The 18811-nt window shown below is 42.4% G+C and overlaps 1 protein-coding gene across 1 annotated transcript; it reads right to left on the bottom strand.

Annotated features, from left to right (window-relative positions):
* Window positions 1-16437: 16437 nt before the first annotated feature.
* drd6b (dopamine receptor D6b) lies at window positions 16438-17805 on the bottom strand. The gene has a single exon (XM_044102223.1). It carries the CDS (start codon window positions 17803-17805, stop codon window positions 16438-16440), a length of 1368 nt encoding a protein of 455 aa, XP_043958158.1.
* Window positions 17806-18811: the final 1006 nt, after the last annotated feature.

Here is an 18811-nt window from a genome sequence, read left to right as displayed (position 1 = left end):
AGATAAGATAACTGAGCTCCGAGTTGAGGCTACAGATATCCAAGTAAAGGAACTTAAAGCAGCACGACACGCACAGCAGAATGAATATGATGAGATACTGGGTACTACATCAACAGAAACCAGATCTTCTCAGTCTCATGTACCATCCCAAATAAAACATACTCACGAGGAGGATGTACATAAAGTTCAGACTGCCATGTCCAGCCTTGGAATTCCAGCTTCAGCTCTACGTCAGACCCCTGCTGTATGGCACAAAGAATTTAAAATATCTGGACAAATTGGAGACCCAGGACAAAAGGATCGCCTCACGTTTTCCAGTCTCGCACGACAGATTGAGCATGGCCTCCTCAAAGGCTTTCCAGAGACAGAGATTGTTGATGCTGTCATAAGGGCCATTGTCCCAGGGATGCAATTACGGAGCTACCTAGAGGGAAAAAATGACCTTACGCTCCCCACTCTGAGAAGAATACTGCGCTGCCATTATCAGGAAAAAAGTGCAACAGAATTATATAAACAGCTGTCATCAGAAGCACAGAGCATTAAAGAGACTCCTCAGAGTTTTCTCATCCGCACTCTGGACCTACGACAGAAGATTCTGTTTGCATCACAAGAGTCAGAGTCAGGCTTACGTTATGATCCAGTGCTAGTGCAGAACATGTTTCTCCATACCGTTATGACCGGTTTGTTGAACGATAACATAAAACGTGACCTTCAGCCATCTCTAGAACAAGCTGGTGTTTCTGATGAACTTTTATTTGAAAAGTTAAATATTGCATGTGCTTATGAAAGTGAGAGACAGGACAAGAAAAAAATGCACCACAGCGATCTGTGACTGTTCACTCTGCTCAGTCTGACTACACCACCACTGAGAAGAAGGACAAAATCAGCCAGTTGAGTCACAGTAAGAGTCAAACAGATATTCTCTCGGAACTGCAGGAGATGAAAGCAAATATGACCCTGCTTAAAGATCTGAAAGCTGAAGTGTCTTCTATTAAAGAGTCTATGCAGCAGCCCTCTTATCTACAGAGGCAGCACCCAAGCCCAGTATCAGGACCAGATTGCACACCAGCTCAACCAGCACCAGCTTACCACAACTCATCACAAACACACAAGCCTGCAGTGCAACATGGTTACCATCAAGCTACTCCAGTGCAATACAGCTACTTGCAACCCCATTCAACACAACACAATTATTTACCACCACCCCCAGGACAATACGATCACTTTCCACCCAATCAGAGATATGGAAATCAACGCCCCCTCTCCACAACTTCACCACGGCCTAAGAGGAGGTGCTACGCCTGCCAGCAGGAAAATTTGGAGGACTGCTTTCACTGCTTCAGGTGTGGCAGCAGTGAACACTTCTCAGCTGGCTGCAGGATGAGGAGATCAGGCCAATTCAGAGGGAGTGCTTTAAACGAGCAAGGGTTACCCCAGCGGGGCAGGGAGTGACCGCGTCATCAGCAGTGCCCCAACTCTGTGCACACTGTGGTGCAAGCGGTTAAAGGTGAGATTGAGACAATGTTCATCTTGCAAAAGTGTGTTATACTGCTCCAAGAGATGTCAGCATGAACATTGGGCTGTACATAAAGATCAATGCCCGACAGCTTCCTGTAGTACTGTCCGAGCCTCACCACGAAAGAAAAAGCAAGTTAAAATTGCTCCACTAGTTGGAAAAAAATATCTGGTTGACTGTTATATCCAAGGTCAGCAAATTAGGGCATTGTGGGACTCTGGCTCACAAGTGACTGTAGTCAGTGAACAATGGAAAGCGGAACATCTGCCAGATGTGACTTTGAGAGGCATTTCTGAGATAATTGAAAACAGTGATAATTTGAATCTCATTGCAGCCAATGGCCAAAACATGCCGTACTTGGGATGGATAGAAGTCACATTCAAGCTAGCTGCAGATGGAGTCCCAACAACGGAGGTTGTTGTCCCTTCACTAGTAATTAAAGGGAATAGTCTTGCTCCCTATTATTGGTTCAAATGTCATTGGCCTGATAGTGGATACTGAGCTGCAGCAAAGCAAAGACACCAATAAACAGCAATTAATCAAAGCTGTCCAAACAGCTTTTTCTGACTTTGAAATGGATGATGCTGAAGTATTTGTGGCTACAGTTGCTGCTGAACAGCAATTTTTGGAGTATAATGTCAAGACCACCAGAGGACAAGTACATATCCCAAAACATACATCAGTAAAAGTAGAGTGCCGTGTTATGACAACTCTTTCACAGGAGACAACTCTGATCTTCGAACCCAGTGTCAACCCACAGTGGTCAGAAGGCCTAGAGTTCACTGACACCCTCTTAAAACTGGAGAAAGGTACAAAATCAGTCGTGATTGTGGATGTGCAAAACCCAACAGACCATGACATAATACTCTCTGGAAGGACTGTAATTGGAACAGCACAGCCAGTCCAAGCAGTTTACCCGACGACAATCTTTGAACAGTCCTGCTCCACGTCCCCATTAACAGTAGCTAATGTGGAAATGAGGAAACAACAAACCTCTGATTCTGACTGGGATCCCCCAGTTAATTTGGAACATCTCAGTACCCCTGAAAGAGATCTGGTTAAACAGATGTTAAGAGAGGAGTCGGGCTCCTTTTCCTCTTCTGATGATGATATTGGATGCATCGAGAACCTGCGACTGTCCATCTCACTGAAAGACACAGAACCTGTGGCTAAAACTTACCTCTCCGTTCCAAAACTGTTGTATCAAGAAATGAAGAGCTATCTACATGATCTGATCACACAAGGTTGGGTGCGCAAATCGAATTCCCCCTATTCTTCTCCAGTGGTGTGTGTTCGAAAAAAAGATGGAAGCTTACGCCTTTGTATCGATTACCGTGAGTTGAACCATAAGACTGTACAAAACCGCCAGCCCATTCCCAGAGTACAGGACATTATGGATGGCCTGGGGGGGAACTCATGGTTTTCGCTGTTAGATCAAGGTAAAGCTTACCATCAGGGGTTTATGGCGGAACACAGTCAGCCTCTCACTGCTTTTGTGACCCCTTGGGGTTTATATGAATGGATTCGTATACCATTTGGTTTAATGAACGCACCAGCTGCCTTCCAGCGGTGCATGGAAGAATGTCTCGAGGGACTCAGGGATGAAATTTGCATTCCATACCTTGATGACATCCTTGTTTTCAGTAAGTCATTCAAAAACCATGTTGAACATGTCAGAACTGTGCTTAGACGATTGAGAATGTATGGCATCAAGTTGAAGCCAGCCAAATGTGAAATGTTTCGGCATGAGGTTCGCTATCTTGGGCGGGTCATTTCATCAGAGGGCAGTAAAATCGATCCTGCTGATACCATTGCTGTCAGGGCCCTTAAAGACAAACAGCCAGCCACTGTGGGAGAACTAAGAGCCATTATGGGCCTTCTGAGTTATTATCGTCAGTATATTCGAGACTTTTCTCAAATAGCTGCCCCTCTTTATGATCTCATGAGAGCTCCTGCAGATTCAAATCGAAGGGACACCCATGTTACAAGACAGAGACAGAATAAAAGAAAAACGGGGACCCCATCCAACTTTCCCATTGTGTGGACAGAAAAGCACCAGCACTTGCTTGAGGAACTGCTAGATCACCTGGTGGAACCACCAATCCTCGCCTTTCCTGATTTTAGTAAACCCTTTGTACTACACACAGATGCTTCCAATCTGGGTCTGGGGGCAGTTTTGTATCAGGAACAGGAAGGAAAAATGCGTGTAATAGCATATGCCTCGCGAACACTCACCAAATCTGAAAAGAACTACCATTTCCACTCTGGAAAATTGGAATTTCTTGCCTTAAAATGGGCTGTCTGTGAAAAATTTAGAGACTATTTGATTGGCTCGTCATGCACTGTATATACAGACAATAATCCGCTCACTTATGTCTTGTCTACAGCGAAGTTGAATGCAACCGGGTGTCGGTGGGTTGCTGAATTAGCAGATTTTCACCTTACCATCCGATACCGACCAGGGAAAGAGAACATCGATGCAGACTGTCTGTCAAGACTGCCAGTGGATATTAACACCATGATGGAACACTGTACGGAGGAAATGTCATCCCGCTTCAGTTCAAGCAGTTGTACAGTCAGTCGAGGACCCAGGTTCCCATGCAGTGTGGTCCATGGCACTCTCTGCTCAATGTAAAGAAATCAGCACTTCACACCAATCGCTTCTTTCATTAGAAGAGATTTGTCAGGCTCAGAGGGAAGATAAAAATATTGGCCCTGTGATTGAATATCGTCAGTTAAATAAAAAACCAGACAGAAAACAGTTAAAATCACTCAGCACAGAGAGTAAAAGACTACTACACGAATGGGAAAACTGACTTTGGATGATGACAACATCCTGCGTCGAAAGACAGCCAAACGGACACAACTTATTTTGCCTGAAAAGTATAAAGCAACCGTATTGAAGGAACTACATGATGGCATGGGACATCAAGGCGTTGATCGAACCACTTCATTGGTGAGAGAACGCTTTCTTCTGGCCATACATGCAACATGACATTCAGCACTATGTGGCACAGAGATGCACATGTATAAAACAGAAGAAACCAAGAGATTAGGGCACCTCTTACAAATATTGTTACAACCCAGCCTTTTGAGTTGGTTTCTCTCGATTTCTTGCATGTTGACAAGTCAGCTGGTGGATATGAGTACATATTGGTCATAATTGATCATTTCTCAAGATTCCCAGGCTTATGCCACAACATCTAAGTCAGCAAAAACTGTGGCTGATAAACTTTTTAATGATTATGCATTAAAATTTGGATTCCCCCTACGTATTCATCACGATCAAGGTGGTGAATTTGAAAACCAGCTCATGTCACAACTAAAAAGAACCTCTGGAGTTTTGGGCTCATGGACAACACCGTACCATCCTGAGGGCAACGGCCAAGTCGAACGTTTCAACCGTACACTCATACAAATGCTGAGGACCCTTACAGAGAAAGAGAAGTCCAACTGGAAAGAGTCACTGAACAGATTGGTTTTTGCATACAATTGCACAAAATGTGAAGTCACTGGCTTTTCCCCCTTCTTTCTTCTGTTTGGAAGGACTCCAAGACTGCCAATTGATGTATTCTTCCGCTTGACACCAGACACAGGTACACCTGATCACAGAGAGTACATGCGAAAATGGCGAGAAGGAATGCAACAGGCTTATGATATAACACAGAACAATGCACGGAAATCAGCTGAAAGAGGCAAAAGAAACCATGATTGCAAAGTCAAGAGCTCAGAGCTGGAACCTGGAGACCGTGTCCTGGTTAGGAATTTGACCCCAAGAGGTGGGACTGGTAAACTCCGCAGCCATTGGGAGGACATCATCCACAAGGTTGTGCGGCGAGTAAATAAGGATGCTCCTGTATATGAGGTGGTACCTGAACAAGGAAAGGGGAGAGATAGTAGGATACTACACCGCAACCTCTTACTTCCCTGTGACCACCTACCTCTGGAAGTTCCCCTAAAAGTTGCCAGAAGAAAAGGTTCAAAACAGACAAGTGACAGTGAACATAATAGTGAACTAAAGGACGTGAGTGATGAGGATTCAGAAGATGAATGGTTTTACTACCCATCCCCTGAGCCACACAAACAAACAGGTCCCACTGCTGAGGAGCACACTGATGTGTCGGCAGACCCTGAGCCCACAGCAGCAAGGGGAGAAACAAGGCCAGAAGAGGACCAAGAGACGGCGTTAAACCTGGAGGAAGATCAAGCGATGCCTGATCTGTTAGTGGAAGATGGAGCGTCTGAACAACTGGAAAATTGTGGAGACAACCCTCTACCACCATCCATGTCACCTCCTTCATGTGAGGACCACAGTGGAGATGAGCAAGTACAAGATAGGCCTAGGAGAGAACGGCGACCACCACAGCGACTTACCTATGATGAATTGGGTTATCCATCTTGTTACAGTTTGGGACTTCCACCAAGGTCTACATATTGGCTTGACCCAGTGCACTACTGTGGACCCTTTCAAGCAAGGTATAGACCTTGGCCGGAGCCAGTTCAGATGTCCACCTACGATCCTGTGTTTGTGTATTGCTGATCCACCTTTTTTTTTGGACTTGATATTAGCACTTAAAGACTTTGATTAGATCAAGTGCCTGTGTATGGACCAAGTAATCTCTTTATGGTTTTATGGATAAGGTTTGTCATCTTACTCCTTTCCTTGTTGAATGTCGAGGACGACATTTCTGTTGAAGGGGAGTGTGTAGTGGTTATAAAACTATTTTAGATAACTAAAAGCGAAAACAAGATCTAGTGATCTGCGATCGATTGTTTTGGTCTTTCAAGTTCGGTGCTACAGACAGATATGCTAAAGGGTAGCCTAAGTTTAATGAAGTCTAAAAACAATGTATTTTCTTTAATGTTACTTTTCCGGCTATGTTTGTTTATAATTCTTGAAAAGTTCAACCTTTTAGATTTTCAGTTATGACAGTTTGTTAATCGTTCGGGTTTCGGTTGGTTTTGTCTGATCGAATGTAGGGGAACGTTAATGTAACGGTTCTGCTCCTCCATTACAACACTGGAGACGAAGTAGTAACATTGTGTCCGTGTTTTCATTATTCCCCTACAGGTAAAGTCCTTATTTATAAGGTGTAACTTTAAAGCTATCGATTACATTCTTTTAATGAACAGGGAGCGTTGTGGTGACTGTGATAACTATAGTCTAAGAGCTACTATATTCACCTTAACCTCCTGGTTAGCTGCGTCTTGTGTGTTCGGTTTGTTTTACTGTGTTGGCATAACCGGAATGTGTGTAATGTTGACTCAATATGTGACAGTGTAATGTCTGAAACTGTTTTGAAATATTACCATTACAACACTGGAGACGAAGTAGTAACATTGTGTCCGTGTTTTCATTATTCCCCTACAGAGTTCTTACTCCTAAGGGGCGTAACAATCGCAGGTTCGATTCCCGGCCTGATGACCTTTAATGCGTGTCTTCCCCCTCTGTCATTATCCACCTTCCCGTCTAACTGCTCTCAAAAAAAGGTTGCCTGCAAAAAACCCTTTTAAAAAAGAGATCCTTTATTAGTTTACTTCTTTATTTGAAGCCAACTAAATGATTTGAGTGAGACTGACTTAAAATAGTCGTTTTAAACCCTCTTAATGAAAAAAGGTTTAAAAAAAACTTAATAAATTGAGTCTGATGAACTTTCTATATGCAGTTGAATAGACATAATATATTGAGTTGGTTAAACTCGTTAAAATAAGTTGGATAAACTTAATTGAATTTTGTGTGACCTGTTGAGAATTTATTTTGGGTTTAACCAGGATTTGTTTAGGACTTATTATTTGGGATATTATAATTTAATATCAGGTAACTATTTTAGTTGCAGTTAGTTCAGAAATCTAGTTAGCATTTTATAGTTAGTATCTGGTTCAAAACTGACTATTTGTGGTTGTTTAACAGAACGGACTCAATATCCCATGATGCTTTGCACAAGTTCAAGAAGAACTGGAGGTTAGACGAAGAGGTAGAATTGAGGAGGTTTTACCGAGAAAAAGAGCTATGTTAGCCGAACACCTACACTCTATTGTGTATTGTTATGTATGATTCTTTCATCCTTTTTTTTTTATTCACTAAAGTTCAGTTGAATAATCCACCCGACTCCTTTTCGTCTTTGAATCAGTCGAATATACAACATGACCAATTGAAGCAATTCAGTTAAGTTGGTTCAACTCATTTCTTTTTTCAGTGCGTGGCTCCTTCAACTCATTAAAGGTGAAGCACCTGTTTTTCTAGTGGCTTTACCCTGGAAAATTATATGAACAGGATTCAACAAGCAAGTTGTCAGAGGAGGGAGTTCCAAACTACAATGGCAAGATGAAGCAACTGCACAGAAATTCGTCTGAAAAACTCTGAGGACTTTCCAGTTTTCAGCACAATTACACATTCTCATCAATCAATATATGGACAGACAGAGTCGACCTATAATTTGGATAAATAAAAAAAGACAAATGTTCTGCACAATTGTTTTTCTTACCCGACAGCAACAATTATCTGCTCTGGGCAAAATATAGGTGAGCATAAGTAATGTCTGTTTTTTTTTTTTTTTCCAACAGCATGAGCAATGATCAATAGATCAAGTTTTTATCACCTGCGTATTTTAGCTAAAGTTAAATCTTATTTTTGTTTAAAAGACTTTGAAGGACTTATCCATGCCTTTATCACATCTCGTTTGGACTATTGCAATTCATTATATAGAGGCCTGGATAAATCACAGATGCAGCGACTTCAAATGATCCAAAACGCAGCGGCTCGGCTTCTTACAGGAACCAGGAAGCGTGACCATATAAGGCCCATACTGGCCTCTTTACATTGGCTGCCTGTTTTTTATCGAATAGATTTTAAGATTCTCTTATTAACTTATAAAGCTTTAAATGGATTAGCTCCCCCTTATCTTCTGGAACTTTTAAAATTTCAGTCCGTGTCCAGAACCCTACGTTCTAATAATCAGCTTTTACTGACAGTTCCTCGGACCCGACTTAAGAGGAAAGGAGATCGGGCTTTTTCTGCTGTTGCTCCTTTTCTATGGAACAATCTACCTCTCCAAATTAGATCTGTTCTATGCCTGTTTTAAAGTGCTATATAAATAAATTTGACATTGACATTGACATTGACAATGCCGCCCCCGCACCACACCACAAAATATTGTAGGAGGAATCAGGAGCTTTTGTTCACAAATGATACGATATTGATGACAACGTCATCAATTGTCATCTCCAAATGGAGACTGGACAATTGATGGCTAGTCTCCAAATGGCCATTGATCTCAAAGATGAACTTCCCATTCAAATGTCCTATTCATCCATCCCCAAACCACTCTACCAAGAGTTCAAACAGTACAGCGTCCACAGTGGGTCCTGGAAGGCCGGCATCCTGCATGTTTTAGTTCTCTCCCTGATTTAATGCACCTGGGTCATTAGATGGCCAAAGAAGAACCCTGAAATGCATTTCCTCTCTCCTTGGTAGAGAGGAAATGCTTTCTCCACCAACGAGAGAGCTAAAACATGACGGATGCCGGCCCTCCAGGACCGACTTTGGGCACCACTGGTCTAAAAATATTGTCTAGGAAAACGCCTTTGCAGTGAAAAGGACAAACTTAATATGACATGGACTGTCAGCAGAATTGATTTCCGTCCTTGTTTTGTTATTCTGAAAATGCAAAATTAATTAAGAATGAGCATAAAATCAAATGCAATCAACCTGCAGAAATGTTCCTACTAATGGGGAAATTAAACGTTATTGTTTGTAGCTGAGATATTTTTGTGTCTCATAATGCTGAATGCTGGGTTTGTGGAGTTAAAAGTCTCCAGGTGAGGCTAATTGAAGTAGCAATAAAACAGTTGCATCAAGTCACCTGTTCCTGCCCCAGATTTCTTGTTAAACAGAGTTAAGGTGATAAAAGTTAAGCTAGCATGACTAACTATCTCCACTATATATATATATATATATATATATATATATATATATATATATATATATATATATATATATATATTTATATTAATTAAAGCTTTTTACTACCCTATGAAATGTGATCCCTTTGGACCTCTTTATCTTGCTATTGTAGTATTGACAATATCAAAACAAAATCAAAAAGATTTATTCATTGTTTGCTATTAAATGTGCTGCGGTCATAGAGATTTGGTGGAAGGAGAAACAAAAATGTAAGTTGTCAGTTTGGAACATGCAGAAGGCAGCTTTACACAGAGAGCATTTAGATGGAGGAATGGACTTTATTCCATTTTCCAAACTGGAGTCTGGAAAAATTTAAAAGACGGATAAATGCTAGCAGCCGACCTAAGAACAGCTGAAGACAGAGATCGACGGTATCACAGTGTTTTTGTCATCACTGGTGTGAACGCACCAGTAGCGGGTGAAACAGTTGTCCAACCGGGTGACACGTCTGCTCTTCAGTTCGCCAAACCACACACACGCACACACACACACACACACACACACACACACACACGTACGCACGCACACGCACGCACACACACACGCACACACACACACACACACACGCACACACACACACAAACAAAACTCATAAACCGGCGGACAACCTAGTGGTTGAAAAAACACCATGAATAAACTTTAATGTGCTTGTTATTGATAAGACAAAAATGAATCGTCTACTAACTTGAAAACCATCAGCAGCCATCGATATTTATGGCTACTGGTGGCTGATTGGCTTTTGGAAAAGCAAAGAGGAAAAAAAAAATCATGCCAGAGTTGGTGGTTGGTGGGGACGTGTCCACACTTTCGTCTTTCAGGAAGTTACGCTTATGAATTAAACCAAGTTTTCCTTTTCTCTCTCTCTTTCTCTTCCTTTAGAAGAAGGATTTGGGAGACCCTCTGCTTTAAATTTCACTTATTTTATTGTACTTTTGAGTTTGCTTATATTCATTTTAAATATTGTAGGACTAACATTTGGGAGGCTGATTTGTGAAACTCTTAATAAATTTAGTTTCAGCCCCACGTGTTGTCTGTGTGCTTCTACAGCTGTACTCTGCTGCCACCTACAGGGGTAGCTGACATCTTGCAATGCTAACTTCTCGATCTTGCTGTTGAATGACAGGAGTCATGCTTAAATCTAAAATGATTTAGCATCGTATTCTTTTAACACCAGCTCCAAAGTCTACTTCCCATATTTGCAGCATTTTTTGAATTGGTTTATGTAGTCGAAGCCAAAACTCTACTTAAGATCCCAGAACATTTAAACTGCTGCAGCATTAAAAGAAAATGTATGATTTTGCATCTGAACTATTGCACAAACTTTACATTATTTATTCAACCCTCTTTTATGTGTGAGAATATTCAGAAAATAGCTTAAATGCTACATCAGGCTTAACCATCCTCATGTTTAAGAGCATATAAAAACAAGGAAATGACTCTTGGTTTTTAAAAAATGGTCAGTGAGCTACGAGTCAGCAAGTGAAAATGGTCAAACACAACGAACAATGTGGCACATCAAAGATGCATTTCAATTAATGTAAAAAAAAAAAGCACCATAAAATAATTTTTTCAGAAAATGAAATGGATTAAGGACTTTTTTTTTTTTTTTTTTTTTTACTTTTAAGGATCCAGAATGATAAATATGAAGCAATCCTTTAATTCTGTTTCGTTGCTTTTTCAAGGTGCATGTTTTGGACTTTCACTGTTCTGCAACTGAATAAAAGGACTTAAACTAAAGTTGTGTGTTTTCTCTTGGCTCCCTAAGGTGCTAAGTCAAAATCGTAGTTGACTAGATGTGTCAAATGTTCTTGTTTGCCTGGTTAAACATTGCTCTGTGCTGGGAGGGGGTGGGAAAAAAAGATCAGTGATTTGTTTTGGGCGCCCTTGGTGCAAGGGTACAACTAGAATGCTGCATGATTTATGGATTATAATGGGGCACTCCTGGCTCTTACTAACTCAAGTACATTAGCATGGGCTCTGAAGTGCCAGTCTTATTTGACACTTCTCTCTTTAAGGTCAAACTGATGAAGACTACTACTCCAGAGGTTCTGGGTATAGAAGGGGCAGTTCTGGAGGCATCTCCTGTTTCAGAGATGGATCAGGCGGCGGTGTTGGCTCTGGTTCTTCCACCAGCTTCTCTGGTGTCTCTGACTGACCAAACTACTCCAGAGAGCATTCTTCTGTCAAAAGACCAAAGAATATTAAAGATTGCAGACTTTAGTTAAGGTCTGTGCTTCTGGACAATGTCTCATAAGATGCCGTGTAGCCAGTTTATGACCTTAAGCTCAAGCACATTTGCACAGCATAGAGAATGAACCCAATTTCCACACACTCTTCTCCAAAGAAATGTGGTATTCCTTACTTAGTTGGAAGAATATGCAGAGTGAAACCACCATGCGAGCCAGTCCGAATATTTCTAAGAAATGTCCAGACCCACTCAGACAGCAGCTGGCTGAAATGGTTGTCACTAAAGTGGAGATTTGAACATGCATGAATTCACGCTGAAACCGATCTGAAGAGCTTCTTGATGCTCCAGCATAAATAAACGTCCACTCGAGCAATCAGAGATATTCCACGAGTGTGAACAATGTGCGGTGGCCGTCCTCAAAAGCTGATGGCGGCAGAGATCAAGAGGAGCTGCAGATGGACTCGTCGGTTCTTCAGTTTCCTCAACAACTGGATCTGGAGGCGTTAAGATGTCTCTTTCCAAATGACCACGGCTAAATTTGAACAATGATATTAAAAAGCACATCATTGTTCAGCATGTGTTTTCTGAGGCTTTTATAGGTGATTTATCTTGAACAAAAAGATGAGACCACATCTGGGTCAAAGTGGTGGGGAAAATCAATCCCTCTGCAAATAAAATAAATGTTGCACTCATCAACTAAAGATTCTGGTTATGGAAATTCAGCCATAATTTTTACAGCATTCTAATACATTTTGTAGAGTGGTTGTGCTAACAAAATGAACACACCCTTCTGTGGCAGCTTGAACCCACTGTTATTCCCAGCTTCCTAATAAACTTTGAAAAACATCAGAGAAAAGAAACCCAACCCTGATTTACTGACTGTTGTTCACCGCTGAAGGATTGGCTCAAACTATTTCTGACATTTTCATTAAAACCCTTTTCATTTTTTTTTCTTAAAAAGACTTACATCTAAAAAACAGAAGCTATTCATAGAAAGATGTGTAGGTTTTGGCATTAGGTTTATCTTAAATGGATTTCAGTTTATCTTAAATTAAATCCATTTAAGATAAACTGTACTGTGGATGAGCCTAGATGAATGTTAGATTATTGAAGTTTGTACATCATTCTTCTGTCTTCTACACTTTAAGCTCACACTGAACAATACGCTTACACAAAAAAAGGCCTCCAGGTATCCTTTGATCTAGATAAAAACAAAAAAAACTTGCTGCTTATATGAGAAAGTTAAAAAACAAAAGAAATCTCAGTCGGTTTAAAACTCCTGCACATTGTTATATTACTTCTGGCTATCAAACCAGTGTTTTTTGAGCTCTTTTAATTCCCACTTGGCTTTCTAACACCAAAGTAACGTTAAAAGACCGCTTATGCTCAGCATATTAGTTTATGACTCTATCTTCCATACTAAGAAAAAAAAAAAAAAGAGGAATTACTCTGCTGCCCAAGATGCAGGAATCACTCAGATGATCACTGACAAGCTGTGCCTGAACCCCTACAGTAGCCGTCCTGTCCTGCAGGTTCACTGGAGCATCCCCCAAGTTCCTCTGGCAATGGTTGCGACGCGCCCCGTGTATCCTTCATCCCTCATTATCCACAGCGGCTACCAGCGAGCAAGAGACTTCCACTCCGATTCAAAGTACACCAATTTGACCACATCACTGTACCTGGAATCCCACAGAACCCAGGGAGAGGGTCTAAAGGACACCAAATGGACCAGTGAGGTAAATGCAAAGCACTGTCTGAATGACAGAACTTTTGGTCATATGCTATATTGACATTTGCTGCAGGTGATGGTAGTTGAAGACTGAGCCACTGGAAATGAATCTCTGTAAATATTTTCTAAATGAACCTGTCTAGAAACCATTGTGTTAAGCATCATTCTTTAACTGCGGGGTACAACTGGATGGGGGACTGGATGGGCGCCTCTAACTTACGCAGTGTAAGACTCCAACTTTTGTACCATGCATGTTGTGGAAGGTTGGCACCTCAATCGACCAGAAGTCCTTCTCTCACAAATCGGCCAGAAACTAAGCTAACTTGAAGCATCTTGTAAAGGGTAGGAATGGTATCAAAAAGCCTACACCCTGCAACTTGGCTGTAACCTACACACACGCTAAACTGCCTCACTAGCAGCCGATTATTTAATGGAGAAGTCTGAAGCAACCAAGTTGCAGGCTGCCATGACCTTGAAGAGTAGAAGACTATAATTTCATGTGACAATGACTAGGACTTGAACTTTGTCTCTCACTGCTGCAGAGTTGATTTAACTGACAACTTGGGGTGTGGTATCTTCTAGGACCTGGCTCTTTAATGGTTGGGGGGGAACTTAATGGACTGTTACTGGTAAGGGTTGTAGGCTAAATATACATTCTGCTAGCTTTTTTTGTCTGAGCTCTAGTTTTGACCTACAAGAAACTCCACAAACTTGTATAATAAACCAATGCCATCCAGACTGGATTAGGTGCCAAACCACAAAATTGATCCAACTCATCCAACATGCAGTGCCTGCTGTTGGCACAGCTCTATCCATTTTACAAGTGTCATCTTGTCAATTTAGGACCTCTTAAAGCTTAAGTTGCTTTATGAAACAATTTTAACATCACTAGGAGTTACTTTTAGTCTTTGGGAATATGGGCCTTGATGGCTGTTTAGCATATTAAGCTTAATTTCAGTTAAAATAAAGACTGTTCGAACCTAACTATTCAATGTAATTTTTTGGGAGGGTTAGGGGGGCATTCAACTATCTCAGCTGTCAAATAAGCAAAAAGTACCGACTCATGTCGAAACAATGCCGGCTTTCTTCTGCTGAAACTGGAAGCAGCAGCACCTCCTGTGCGTGTGTGTGTGTGTGTGTGTGTGTGTGTGATTTCTCTGACAACACATTTAGCCAAGTGGGACAAAAGCTTCAAACGGTACTCGCACCTGCACTCTGTTCAAACCAGAGATCATTGCCCCAGTGTGGAGTCTTAGACCAGTACACACAGCCTCTGAGTTCACTGACATCCAGAGACACCTCACCAGTAAGGCAAGGCCTTTGTTGTTGCTGCTGCTGTGAATCCAGCTCACTTGATTCACGAGTAAAGAAAAATCAGAATGTCATTCTGTATTCTGATGTTCACAATGGAGCATGTGGGGTGAATGAAAGGAGTCAATGCTGACTAACTTTCAGGTTCCCCTTTTTTTTCTGAACCAATTAAAATAACCAAAAATGTACTTAAGGATTAAGTATTTTGTTTTAATCTTTCCTATATGCTTTGACTTTTTTTTCTGAATTAAAATCAATCTAACACTATTCCTTAATTGATCATGCAAGTTCAACTTTTTCTGCATTGGAAAGAATTCAGCAAAGCAGGTCTCCCAAGCATTCTAGTGTTTCAATCTCAATTGCAACGGTTTCATTTACTAATCTAGTTTTTAAAGTGTGTGCACACACACATACTTTCTGGCATTTTCACTTTTTCACTGTTTCATTTTCTTTCTTTTGATAAACCCCTCTGGCTAAGTATTTGGAGTGTGTTTTATTAAAGAGTTTTTGTTCCTGCACAAATTAAGCTAATGGGACTTCAACTCTTACTCAGCCACGTCAGCAGCAAAGCTGACGGTCTGCAGATTTCATTCCACTTTGCGCCCTTTATGAAAAGCGAATTTGTTTATAGATTTACATGAGAAAAGGACGACGTAGAGAAGCCGTTAGATCCAAGTGAGGCTTCTCCTCGGCAACACAAACAATGAAACGTTCAGATTCTCAGTTATAGCCAAAACCACAGATCTGCTTCATGTTAATTCAGTTTCTCAGGCATGAGATGGCCGACCCAAAGCCCCGACAATTACATGAAGAGGCAATCAGCCTTAGAAATTAATGATATAATTGCTGCTAATTATCCCTCCATCTATGAGACGTCTTTAACATATCAAAGACGGCGACACTCACATCAAACAACATGATAGAAGTCGGAAGAGCATCAGTTACACAGACAGCCTCTCGGGGAGGTTTGTGCATTAATCTGTTGGCATAAAACTAATTTTTGGGGAGTTCGCTTTGAATTGGCAACAAAAAGCTTGCGGATATCAAATTATTTACAGTCGGTATTGAAATACATCAGCTGCTGTATCATTATTATAAATTTTATAAAAGAATGAAGTGTTGCGGGTGTCTAATATGAGAAATGTACCATTCTGACATTAGATTTATCAGTAGTTTTTCTATGGCAGACTATCTGAGCCTCATTCAGAAAGAGAACGGCATAAGAAAGTTGTTACAAAATGTCTAAGGAGGTTTTTGAAGAGCCAGTCTGAAATTTGAGCATAAGTAAAATTGAGAGAGGATGTCAAGGCGATGCTTTGATCGTCAAAAGTAACAGATGTTTCACACAAACTTTGAATTCCAGTGTGCAATATATCCATTTTGAGTGTTGATTTTTTGACTTTGGTGGCTTACCTTCCATCACTGTCAAGGCCATGTGTGTGTAAATCATAATCATGACAAGAAACACCTGGAATATTTCATTCTGTGTGAGGATGAGTTTATGAGATTCGTTTTTGAATTTAATAATTAACCCAAATGATTATTTTTAATATTCTACCTGATATAGATGTGTTCACTTAAGTAAATGACTTCGCAGAGGAGCCAGATAAAATAAAAAAAGTGTGTGTAGGGGGGGGGGGAGGACGATAATTTAATGCGATATGTCTTCTGAGAAATAATCTGATAATATTCCAGGTAATAGTCCATCTTGGCCTGGCTTCTGAAAACCCTCAGAGGTCCTGGATCTGACCCGGAATAACACAGCAGTCGTTGTGCTCTGAGGAGCTAAAGGGCATCATGTCTAAAGAGATCTCCGGCTCGCACTCAAACTGCAGGAGGGCAGGGAGCAGCAGGTTCCGCTGGTTCCGGGGATCTTCGGAAAGTTTGCCGAAGTTCTGCAGAAGCTCCCCGGCCGTGCGCGCCGGGACGAGTCTCTGCGGCCCGAGCCCCGTCGTCGCCTGCTCCTTCTGCAGCGTGGTGTCGTGGTGATAGGACACCAGCTCGTTGCTGAAGTCCACCGTCTCCACCGCCGAGGCGGAGCAGCATCGGTTGCAGCCCAGGATGGTGGAGAAGGCCCTCCGGAAGTCCGCGTTGAACGCGTAAATGACCGGGTTCAGGGACGAGTTGGCCCAGCCGAACCACACGAAGATGCTGAAAGTGGTGTCGCCGACGCACGGCGCGGCTCCCGGCTGGTCCGCGTTGCAGAACGGCACCACGCAGTTCAGGACAAAAAACGGCAGCCAGCAAAACACAAACACCCCCATGATGACGGACAGCGTCTTTAGAACCTTAGTTTCCCGCTTGAAGGTCGTTTTCAGTGTGCTTTCGTTGTGCGTCGAGGTGGAGAGCCGCTGCGTCTGCGCGCGGGCTTCTGGAGCCTTCTCCAAAGAGGAGATGCGTCTTATCTGGGTCTGCGCGATGCGGAAGATCCGCGTGTACGTGCCCACCATGATGACCACGGGGATGTAGAAGCTGATGAGCGAGGAGGCGATGGCGTAGGTCCGGTTCAGGCTGGCGTTGCAGTCGCCCGGGCCGGCGCGGCTGGAGTTATGCGCGCGGTGCCAGCCGAGCTGCACCGGGATGAACGAGATGAGGATCGAGAGCGTCCAGGCGACGCCGATCATCAGGAAGGCGAACCTGCGCGTCATCCTGCGCTCGTACCTGAACGGGCTGGAGATGGCCCAGTAGCGGTCCATGCTGATGATGCACAGGTTGAGGATGGACGCGGTGGAGCACATGATGTCGAAAGCCACCCAGGTGTCGCAGAAGCGCCCGAAGAGCCAGACGCCGGCCACCTCGGAGACCGCGCGCCACGGCATCACCAGCACGGCCACGAACAGGTCGGAGACCGCCAGCGACACCACGAAGGAGTTGGTGACTTTGGAGCGCAGGTGGCGGAACTTAATGACGGCGGCGCAGACCAGCGTGTTGCCCAGCAGAGTGGAGACGATCAGGACGCACAGGACGCAACCTGTCAGCGCACGGACGCCGAGGACCCGGTCCGGTCCACGTACGTCGTCTCCGGCCGCCTCCACCCGCGGCTGGCTCAGGTGGCCTCGGTGTTCCAGGATTTTACTTTTATTTAAAAACGTCCCCATGAATAGAAAAACAAAAGTCACCCTCAGCACGCCCTGTCCGTCTCGCCGAACGCGTCCATCCTGTCCGTGTTTCAGATGGAACTCAGCAGAAGAGATGCGATGCGCTCCGGTCAGAATCCGGGGACTGAATCCGCTGAATCAGCACATCAGACTCAGTCATCCTAAGATGTTTCACTTCTCTATTACCTCAGCCTTACTTTAAATCCACATCAACACATTCACCATGGTTATTTTATTTTACATACCTGGATATAACTGAGATTACGCTGAAGACGGTGACAACAAAAATTAATAATAATTTTTTTCTTTTGTTTTGTTAGAAACTGACTTGCTTTGGAATGATTCAGTGAATTCAGTTAATTTATAATTTATAGGTAATTAAATAAACTCTGTGGTCAAATGACTTTAGTTTAGTGCAGTATAGTAACAGAATGTGTATTTTTAATTTCTAATATAGAAATATTAGAAATATCTTGGGCCCCATGACAAAAAATTAAACTGGGACCCCCCTCCTGTTACAATTTTTTTAATCTATCTGACCCATCAAAAGTGTCACAAGTTACAGGCTTGTAACTTGCCAACTAGCACAATACTTACTGTTCATGAATTGTACATCCAACAGTCTGCATACAGTATGCAAATAGGTTGCTTACATTTTTCTGATAGTTTTAGTTTACTGAAATGTCTCTCCCCACGAGCAACAGTCATAGGCAACATGCAAAATAAAGCAATCCAGACTTCTCGAAAAATGCTATGTAGTTGCATTTTATTCAAGCTGCAGTATAGAACTTTAATAAAAAAGATAAAAAGTTTTCTCCATATTTGTTAAAGCTGTCACCATGCCTTATGAGACAGATAATCTGCGAAAACAATCAATCTCCTCCACCTGCCCCCTGAGCTACTATTGCTGGCTAATGTAATGCAACATCCCGGCCAAAACAACCAATCAGAACCTGCGGGAGGGTCTTAGTGCTGTCAATCAACCTCATTCATTCCCTGCTACATG

Source organism: Gambusia affinis, linkage group LG20 (genome assembly GCF_019740435.1).
Source record: "Gambusia affinis linkage group LG20, SWU_Gaff_1.0, whole genome shotgun sequence".
Lineage (NCBI taxonomy): Eukaryota > Metazoa > Chordata > Actinopteri > Cyprinodontiformes > Poeciliidae > Gambusia > Gambusia affinis.
This window is presented reverse-complemented; position numbering and strand designations above follow the sequence as displayed.